This window comes from Colletotrichum higginsianum, chromosome 6, assembly GCF_001672515.1.
Source record: "Colletotrichum higginsianum IMI 349063 chromosome 6, whole genome shotgun sequence".
In the NCBI taxonomy this organism is placed as follows: Eukaryota; Fungi; Ascomycota; class Sordariomycetes; order Glomerellales; family Glomerellaceae; genus Colletotrichum; species Colletotrichum higginsianum.
The window spans coordinates 1,259,119-1,268,391 of NC_030959.1; the positions used below are offsets into that span (position 1 = coordinate 1,259,119).

General features: G+C 56.1%; 3 protein-coding genes across 3 annotated transcripts; all 3 read right to left on the reverse strand.

Annotated features, from left to right (window-relative positions):
• Window positions 1-218: 218 nt before the first annotated feature.
• On the reverse strand, window positions 219-2,102 carry CH63R_08799 (Major facilitator superfamily transporter; the record flags this gene model as incomplete). Its single annotated transcript, XM_018303773.1, has 4 exons — window positions 219-538; window positions 625-905; window positions 972-1,820; window positions 1,900-2,102. 4 exons carry the CDS (start codon window positions 2,100-2,102, stop codon window positions 219-221), a joined length of 1,653 nt encoding a protein of 550 aa, XP_018155796.1.
• A 4,901-nt stretch (window positions 2,103-7,003) lies between these two features.
• CH63R_08800 (Endoglucanase-4) lies at window positions 7,004-8,011 on the reverse strand (the record flags this gene model as incomplete). Its single annotated transcript, XM_018303774.1, has 1 exon — window positions 7,004-8,011. One exon carries the CDS (start codon window positions 8,009-8,011, stop codon window positions 7,004-7,006), a length of 1,008 nt encoding a protein of 335 aa, XP_018155797.1.
• Window positions 8,012-8,416: 405 nt separating this feature from the next.
• Window positions 8,417-8,839, reverse strand: CH63R_08801 (uncharacterized protein; the record flags this gene model as incomplete). Its single annotated transcript, XM_018303775.1, has 1 exon — window positions 8,417-8,839. One exon carries the CDS (start codon window positions 8,837-8,839, stop codon window positions 8,417-8,419), a length of 423 nt encoding a protein of 140 aa, XP_018155798.1.
• Between the last annotated feature and the right edge of the window lie 434 nt (window positions 8,840-9,273).

Genomic DNA, 9,273 nt, shown 5'->3' on the forward strand with positions numbered 1-9,273 from the left:
GTGTTGGCTTGAGACGTAATTATCTTCCAGTAACCTGGTTTAACTTACAAAGTCTATGCATGCCTGAACTCAGTCGGCATGACTTTTTTGGAACATGACTTTACTGTGTGTGTCACGACGCGGGGATCATGCCCCTTGTGTAGCAGGGAGTGGCACGCCACTTCAAACTGTGATCGTTGTATTGTAGTGAAACGCCAGCTAACATAGCACCTCCATGTTCAAGACTCCCTCATGATATCGTGATCGTACTCCGGATTCACCCACTCAGGCTCACCAGCCTTTTGCCTCATCTTCCCGCCGTAGAGATGCAGAAGTGCCAAAGCCGGAATGCAGAAGAAGATGGTGATGATGCCATGCCCCGCAAACGTCCACGTGTAGCCCACATTCGTGACCCAGGGCGCGATGAAGAAGGGGTCGATGAAGGCGCTGAGGTTGAGCAGCACGGCGTAGAAGGTGATGACGGCCATGCTCTGGAGAGGGTAGGCATCGACGATGTAGGAACAGATGACGGTGTTGCCCATCTGGATACCGGCACCGACTTTGGACGACCGAGTCAGCAAGTCCAAAGCTAAAGGTAAGGAGGGAGAGAGTAATAGGTCCTCGTGGGGGGGGGGGGGGACGTACACAACGCGAAAGCAACCTGACCGACCATCCAGTGGTACGCGTTGTCGATGCTGACGCCCCAGATAATAAGGCCGACGGACGTCAAGACGGCTGCGGGATACGCTAGCCACAGACGCATCTCGGCCGTCTTGATACCACCGTTGCGCTTCGCGAGCTCGACCACCAGCCAATCGCTCAGCTTGCCGGAGAAGAAGATTTCCGAAACCAGCGTGCCTACGATCAGGCCGATAAAGAAGAGGCTTTTGTCGCTCCCTTCGTTAGAAATGTTCCCCTTACGCCGACTTGGGGAATTAAAGGAGAGAGAGAGAGAGAGGGAAGCAAAAAAAACAAAAAAAAGGTGCACTTACCCCTGCGTCTGCGGCGAGTAATCCGCGTATGCGACGGGGATCATGGTGATGACGGACAACACCCACCAGTACCATCCGAAGCAGTAGACCCCTGTCGCGATGGGGACGACGGGGTACTTGAACAGCTTCCCGAACCGGACGATCGAAGCCCAGGCCTTCGGGTGTTTTACCGAGGGCACGGGCTTCACGTTCAAGAAGGCCAACTTCTTGGTCCTCAAAACCGCCAGGGAGTCCGGCGTCGCCGTGCCCGTGGCGAAGGTCTTCTCGTCAACGACGCCCCCCGTGGCGGGGACGGCACCGACGCCGCTCGTCCTGGACAGCATGTAGTCCCGCGGGTACAGCGTCTCGGGCAGGAAGGCCAGCTCGGCCGCCAGGATGACGGCGAAGAAGATGGCCGTCAGCCACTGGATCCAGTAGTGGTCGACCAGGTCCACGAACCCCCCGATCAGCGGGCCCGTGAGCAGGCCGAGGTCGATGGCCAGCACCCAGAGGCCGACCTTCTGCCCGCGCTCGTGCTCGAAGAACATGTCGTTGATGATGGCCAGGCCGACGGTGGCGGCGGGGCTCACGCCCAGGCCCTGGAAGAAACGGGCGGCCATGTACCCGCCGTACGAGGGGGCCTTGGCGGCGCCGATGGTGGCGGCGAAGGCCACTATGGTTCCGGCGATGAAGATGGTGCGGCGGCCGATGATGTCGGCCAGCGAGGACCAGAGGAGTGGACCGATGGCGAGGCCAAGAGCCGGGATGGCCACGGTCCAGTTCACCATCTCGAGGGTGAGGGAGTACTGGTCCTGGAGCTCGGGAAAGGAGGGAACCGTCGTCGTCGTGATGTAGGTGAACATGAAGTACCTGTGTAATTACGTGAATGGGCGATTAGCATTTGTTCCATGTCCAGGCATCTTGCTTCGAGACTCGATGTCAAACGTACAATGCCATGACGATGGCCAGAATCGTGTGCTTCTGGAACGACGACCAGTTAAGGGGGTCCATGGCGTCGCCAGGGACGGGCTGAGGGTGCACGCTGAAGCCATCTTTTGTGAGGGTGACTTCCTGCGTTGACTTTCCGAGACCGTCATCCACGGGAGTCGACGGAAATGCAATCTTCTCCTTCTCCGTGATTGAGTCGGCCATCGCAAGTCGAGCGCTTCTCCCACAAGGCTAGATATGCTCCAGGTGAGGTGGGTGAAACTAAGCGTAGAAGAAACCGTAAAAGTAAAAACAAACGATGGAATAAGGGGGTATCACAAAAGCAGGAAACTTCGCCTAGGCAGCCGAACGCACGTCAAAAGCACATCTGCTGAACATCAATGGGATGAGAGGCCTACCATATATCAAATTTGTTTCCCCCTCCCCCTCCCCCCTCTCCTCGGTGCTCCCTATCTTGCAAGCGTCGTCGATAAACATCTGCAATGCAAGGACAACCCTCCGCCCCCTCGGGGCACTGCAGATCCTGTTCTCTCTGCATGTTCGCTTCGCCGTGAAAATCACTGAAACCTGACCAGATGGACCAGACCATTGGAAAGACAAGCTTTGCGATGGCGAAAGAGACATGCGTCAACCACTCCCACTATCAACCACCAAAGAACCCCTGCCCCTTAACCCCCAAGTTCCAGTTTGTTAGGCAATGTCATTAAATAATCTCGTGCTCTCATCTCACTGGCGGTCTTCGACTCTGGAAAACATCGCGTGGTGAGTGGTTCCCAGATCATAGATAAGGCCGGGGAGAGGGGAAGGTCGAGGGAGGGAGGGGGGGCATGGAGCATCGGGAGTATGCCGGGGGGGACCCGCAGAGAGAGATAAGAAAGAAGCAACGGGCCAGCCCATCAGATTCTTATCTCTCCCTCCTCATGACCAAACCATGCTCGCCCTCAATGCTTCAACCCTCTCTGCCCCCCCAAGCCGAGCCGAACCGGCATTGCCGTTGGAGAGGACGACGACCGTTCTAGGTTTCCTGGTGCCGGTGGCAGATAAGATAACCGGGTTCCGAGACGCTGGAACTGTCTTTTCTTGACTCGATGCAGAAAATCGGTTGCACGTCGTGCAGCTGGTCTTCTTTTATTGCGGGGAACCGTTTCCCGACCCGATCCGCCATCGAACACGGCGCTCCAACTCGCTCTCTCTCACCACTCACTGGTACTTGGAAATGGCTTCATTCCTGTCGTATGTCTTCCTTCCCCCCCCCCTCCCCCCCTCAAGAGACGGATCGACTCTCTGTCCGTACTAACACTAGCTCGCATGTACGATGAATCAACGGGTTTACACATCTCATTTCAAGCCGCCTTAGGGCTTATCTTGGCGCGGGCGGAAACTTAGACTTTGCCCTCGTGGCTCGGCCGCGAGCGGTGTTTCCTGGTGATTTGGGTCAGCATGGAAGCCGACCCTTGGCCATGTCTAGTCTAAGCGATTGCGACTCTCGTCGTCGGCGAGACCAGACAGGGCAAGTGACTGGTTTGATGTTATCGCAGCTCAGCACTGTTCCTTCGTCAAAGCCTGCCTCACCATCCCTCTTCAGGTGCGTCGCTACAAGAGCATGTTTACTCTCAGACACACAAAGAGAGAATTTCTTTAATCTTTTTGTTTGTAAAAGAAAAGCCTGGCGATCGAGCGACAGATCTTGCATGTCCTCACTCACGGAATCGATCAACAGCTCCCCTGCGATTGGCTCTCCGCCCTGCGAGCTTGATCAATACCGATGATTAAAAGACATGCAAGCCTCCTCACGCCCCATGTCGGGTGATAAGCGCAATCGTCGTGAGCAGACCAATCACGACGGCTGCAGGGCCGCCAACTAACGTCAACGCAACGCCCGGCCGCAAGGGACGGAGGATAAGATGGGGGTGGCGCTGCACAGGCTGGAAGTGGCTGGTGAACGCCGAGACTTCAGCTCGAGTCTGCCAGCAGCTGCTCGCCTTGATATGGGCAATTTTGTACGAAGCTGAGTGGTTCGTAAGGAAGTCGGTGTTAGCCATCTCCCCTAGTTTCTTGTCATCCATAAGCATAGTACCACAAACGTTGTTTAACCGCGGGTCCTCAATCGGCTGTGTCTTGACACGGTCTGTGGCCCTGACTTGCTTTTTTGTGTTGTGAACAGCAATGAAACAACCACAACATCAACCAAGCACTCGGTTCTAGGGGTGCTAGAATGGAAGGATGTTGCAATCGAGGCTAGGGGTGTTGAGAGAAGTTTCACAAGGCTACATGTCTTCTCTTTCAAAGTCCCAGTGTATTGAACTCAAACCAGCTTGCCCGTACATCCCGCCACGGGCTGGGCCTCCGCGGCAACCCGGGCTTCTGGGTACACACACACATACGGGCGTAAAAGGTGGGGACCGGCGACATTTCGCATGAAGTGGATCCCTGCCGGAGCGGCCAGTCCAGCCTGGCCGTTGATTGCCGCCGTGCCTATTAGTGCAGCCTGCGGCCGTTGAGTCTTTATATGGCCTTCGCCCTTCCGCTTTGAGTAGGTAGACTAGAAGCAATAGACTGAAATACTGTCTCACGTTGCCGAAAGGCATCTTGGAACACGCATAACCTGTAGTAATGCTACCTACCACCCCCAAGTCTCACGCTCAGGTCTTGAGCGTCAGTTGAACACAGCTCCATTCTCGCGACCTGATGCTTGTCTTTCTATGCCCACAATCCGGAACCCAAACTGGGGGGGAAGATGCCAGGTACCCGAAGAGTCGTGCGTTGTGGGGCGCCAGTTGCCGACCGAGTCAACACAGTTGGTTGTCGTGACTCCCTTTCATGCGAGCAACGGTTGCAAGACGGCATCATCGGTGCACACAGAGGTCGATGCTGCGGTCGACGTTCCGAAACCGAAGGGTATCTCATCATGCGCATTCGGGGCAAAAAAAAAAAAAAAAAAGGTCAACAAGAACAACCTTGTGATTTAGAACATGAGGTGTCCGAGTTTCGAGCGTGATGCAGCACACAACTCGACTGGTCGATGTTGGGGTGGGGTTTTCGCTGAGCTTCGCCTTGCTATGAATCATGAATTTGACAACTACTGTTCGATCTCGTAGCGTCTCCAGGTCTTATCGATCGGTCGGTCTCGCTTTCGAAGAGCTGCCCAGCAACCTCACCAAACCCCTTCATGTACGGAGAGTATGTGTCCGCCAGTAGGCGCTTTAGAATGTAGCCGGATGGCCCGCAGCCCAAACCAAAAGTTCGGGCAAGTAGGGTAAGCAGCTCGCGTGAGTCGTCTTTCGCCATGCAGAAGACTCGGCGATGTAGGTTCATTGATTATCCAAATTTTTCTTCATGATACAAGCGACATTACACATCGTTGAGTGCGGTTAGGATATATGCATTTTTTCTGCCGTGGCACTCCACCAGCTTCTGGAACGGTTGACTGGTCGTTGCCGTCTACACCTTTGAGCTGTCGGGGGCTGCGGTACAGAGAGAAGAGAACCAACCGGGTTCACACCACCCAGAGCAGCCCGAAGGCGAGATCAAACATGGTAAACCCTATGCGGAACATCCTTCGACGGGGTGCTTTCACCTGCGTGTCGATGACTGTGGCAACGAAGAAAGTGTCCAGCTGTATGGTCTCGACAACGGAACATATGCCAACTGCCGAAAAACCAGAGCCTGCCATGATGGACGATAGCAGCGCTTCGGAAAAAAGGCTGAGAGCCGTTTCACAATGGCAGAAACACATCTGGAGAACGCCTCTCCGTTTTCCCGACTTGCCTGGCCAAGTCATTTTTGAGCTTATTACCAAGAGTTCATCGTCGCCGCCGCAGTCTTCTCGTTTCCCGCGAGTCCTCCAGGTCATGGTCAAAAAGACCACCCGCTCGCTTCGTTGTTCAATATTAATGATGGTCCACAGACCCTTGGTGATAGACCCTTGGTGATAGACCAGAACGTAGTCGGTTCAGCCATCTCAGCATAATGGACGCGTGCATGCAGTTATCACAAGAACCTCCTTGCGATGGGGAGACTTGACGGACCGACGACACCCCGTCGCGTGCTACCACGTGTGGTTGTATGCAGCGGCTGGCAACAGTTGCTGCCTCTCATGTTTCTCAAGATACATGGACTTCGGGAATTGATCCTTCATCTCCTTCTCCACGACACACTGACCGATGGACAGACAGTAAGTATGCTTGACCGTACAAGAGTTGATTTGCGCGCGTGAGTCCGAAGTCAACCTACGCGATTCGCATCCACAGACACCAGACAATGCGCCCGCCACATACCAGGACAACAAAGAGCTCTCTCATCAAGTCTGCCGAGAACACCCAACACCCCCCCTCCCTGCAACCTACCAAGTCTCTAACACCCCTCCCTGTCACCTCAGGGAAAACGGCCGACTTTCCTTCACAGCACGTAAAACTCGTGGTCCTCGCCAGTGGGGGAGTGGCCGGGGGCGCATCCCACACAAACACAATCCGGCCATCTTTTACGGCTAAGACGGCAGCGACCCGCCGTTTCCAAGGCATGCACGGGCCCGAAACGGACCGCCGTGCTCGGTCGTCCGAGACAGGGACGCCGATTATTGATCTTCCTGAAGGGGGAAGGGGAAGGAGGGGGGCTACCCCTTTCTCATCTCCGCAGGTGCAACATATAGACAAGGGCCTTTGCAGATCATGGGGCCAGAGTTCACTGCTGATCCGGCGACATGCGGCCGGGATATGGCCCGTGAGCCATCGTTGATCACAAAAGCTTACTGCAATGATCACCAGACAAATTTCAAAACACTTCACAAAACTTCAAATCGGCGGGATGTTTGCGTTAATGTGATCAGCAGGACCTTTTTGGCCCGCCCTTTCCATTCATCTAGTATACTTCCGGCACGGCCGTTCGTAACTACCTAGTAAAGAGAAGTCTTTGGATCCAAAGTCCACGCAGGTATTGTACACGAAAACCAACAGGTCGTTGTTATATATACAATTGAAAAAAGTCCAAGCAAAAGCAATCATGTCTTCATGTGCCCTGCGGTGGTTGTTGAGCTACCCCATTGCCGGAAAAATGGCACCAGGTTCACTCGAAGCGAGATGTCGTCCTCTTCAGTCGGAACGCGTGATTTAGACGCGGCGGACAACGTCGCGGGCGTGCTGGCGAGCCATGCGGCGAGCCAGACGGCGGCGGCGCTTCTCCTCGCAGGTGGGCGCAGTAGCGCCACCGGTAGGGGCGGGCTGCTGAGCAGAGGCAGGAGCGGAGGTGACGGCAGCCTCAGCGGCAGCAGTGGTGGTGGCAGCGGCAGGGGCAGAGGTGACGGCAGGGGCGGAGGCAACGGGAGCAGCCGTGGAGGTGGGAGCCGGGGCGGCGGAGGAGCCGGAACCAGAGCCGGAGCCGCCAAAGGCAGCAGGGAGCTTGGGGCCGGGGATCTCGTAAGAGTCCAGGTTGTTGTAGATGGAGACGAGGATACCGGCGTCGGTAGGGGTGTAGAGGGAAGTACCCTTGGTACCGGCGGGGAGCTCAGAGCCGGAGCCGGTAACCTCGATGTTGAGGCACTGGGGGTAGTTCTGGGCGCCGTCCTCCTGGCCGGCGGAGTGGAGAGCAATGATCTCGTGGCGCCAGACGTACTTGCCGGGCTTCAGGGAGGTGGGGATGGTGACCTCCCAGGAGAAGTTCTTGGCGATGAGCTCGTCGGAAGCCCAGCTGCCGCTGGTGAGACCAGCCTCCTGGATCTTGAAGAACTCGAGCGAGGTCTTGTCGACGGTGGAGCAGTCGTCACCGCACGAGGCGAGGTAGTCGATGACGGGGCCCTTGTGGGACTCGGGCCAGGTGTCCCAGAAGATCTGGAGCTTGTCACCGGCGGCAACCTTGGCGGTCAAGGCAGCGTTCTTGGAGTCGCGGTGGCAGATGATGTCGGCACCAGTGTAGGCCGAGGGGGCGACGAAGCCGTTGTCGGTGGCGCCGTTGGCCCAGCCGTAGACATCGGGGGCAGGGTTCTGGTAGGGCAGCTTGGTGACGTCGTAGCCCTCGAACTTCTCGGCGCCGTCGTTGAAGTAGTTGACGTGGCCGTGGGCCATGACGGAGGCGGCGCCAGCAAGGGCGGAAAGGACAACGGAGTTCTTGAAGGAAGGCATTTTTGCGGATAAGACTTTTCCAAAAGTTTGGGTTTGGGTTCGAGTGGTTTGGGTTGGTTTCGTTTCGTGGAATGAGTGGATGACTTCAAGTCGTAAAGATTGTCAACTTCAATCAATGAAGTGAGTGAATAGTTCAAATGAAAGAAAAAGTGCTGAAAAGCGGAAAAGAGTGTGGGAATGGAAAGCTGCGGAAAGAGCCTGTTGGTTGGAGAGAGAAGAGAAAGGAAGAGACTGGGTGTGAGGATGAAGAGGAGGGAGTCTTATATCTCGAGAATGGGATGGACTGGACTGGACTGGCGGTCGAGTCCGTGGGGTCGTGGCGTACTGGCGTACCTGCGTAAGCGTGCGTGGGTGCAGGGCAATCTCGACGACACACACCCATCAGGAGGAGATGGCGCCAACGGGTCATGATCCCATATTGATGCTAGAGCCACTGCGGTCCCATTTCCGTCCATCACGGACGAGGGCCAGGGGCCATGTCGACGGAGCCCATGTGCAAATCATTGGCCAGGCGGTGTCCAGGTTGGTCAGGTTTGGCAGGTTGTCAGGCACGAACTTGGCCCTCGCCCACCATGTGTCCGTACGGGTTGTGGACGGCTTGAGATTGTGGATGGGGTCCTCGGGGCAATGGGTGGGGTTCGACGTTGAAGCAAGAGGCGCCCACCCTGCAGCCTGCATCTCGAGAGACAGAGAGAGAGGGGGGGGCCGTGGGGCCGGCGTCTGCCCCATCGGTGACCCGGGATCTAGAACCGCAAGCAGAAGCCGTATCGCGGGCTGGAAACGTGCCCATAGGCGGAAGGATGGGAAACAAGCGGGGGTTGTGGCCATGCCGAGCTTCCATGGCGAGAACAAGTCGTTTCAGCATAAATGAAGGTGGTGACTGGTCACATCCCGCCATTGCAGGGTTGAGACAATGCCACTATGCATGCTAGCGCCGCGGCAGACGCAGACATAGGGACGGACGGTGGGCAGCAGCCACGCCGCTAGCAGGCCGCTTGGGCGGTAGGACCTGTTGGTCTCGAAGTGTGTGAGGGAGGCGAACACTCATAGTAGTAGCATTTGCATTGAAGATCCATCGATGATCAGCCCAAGGTTGGTTTTAGGACTTGACCGGACTCGAGGCCGACGGAAGGCACAATGAATCAAGTGTGATACAAGGTGTGAGGCGATAAACATGGGAAGTGGGTTGACTGATTAGCTTTGGTACGGCAGCGACAATCAACAGAACGTCAAGCTTGTCGCAAGCATGAGTGACTTGGAGA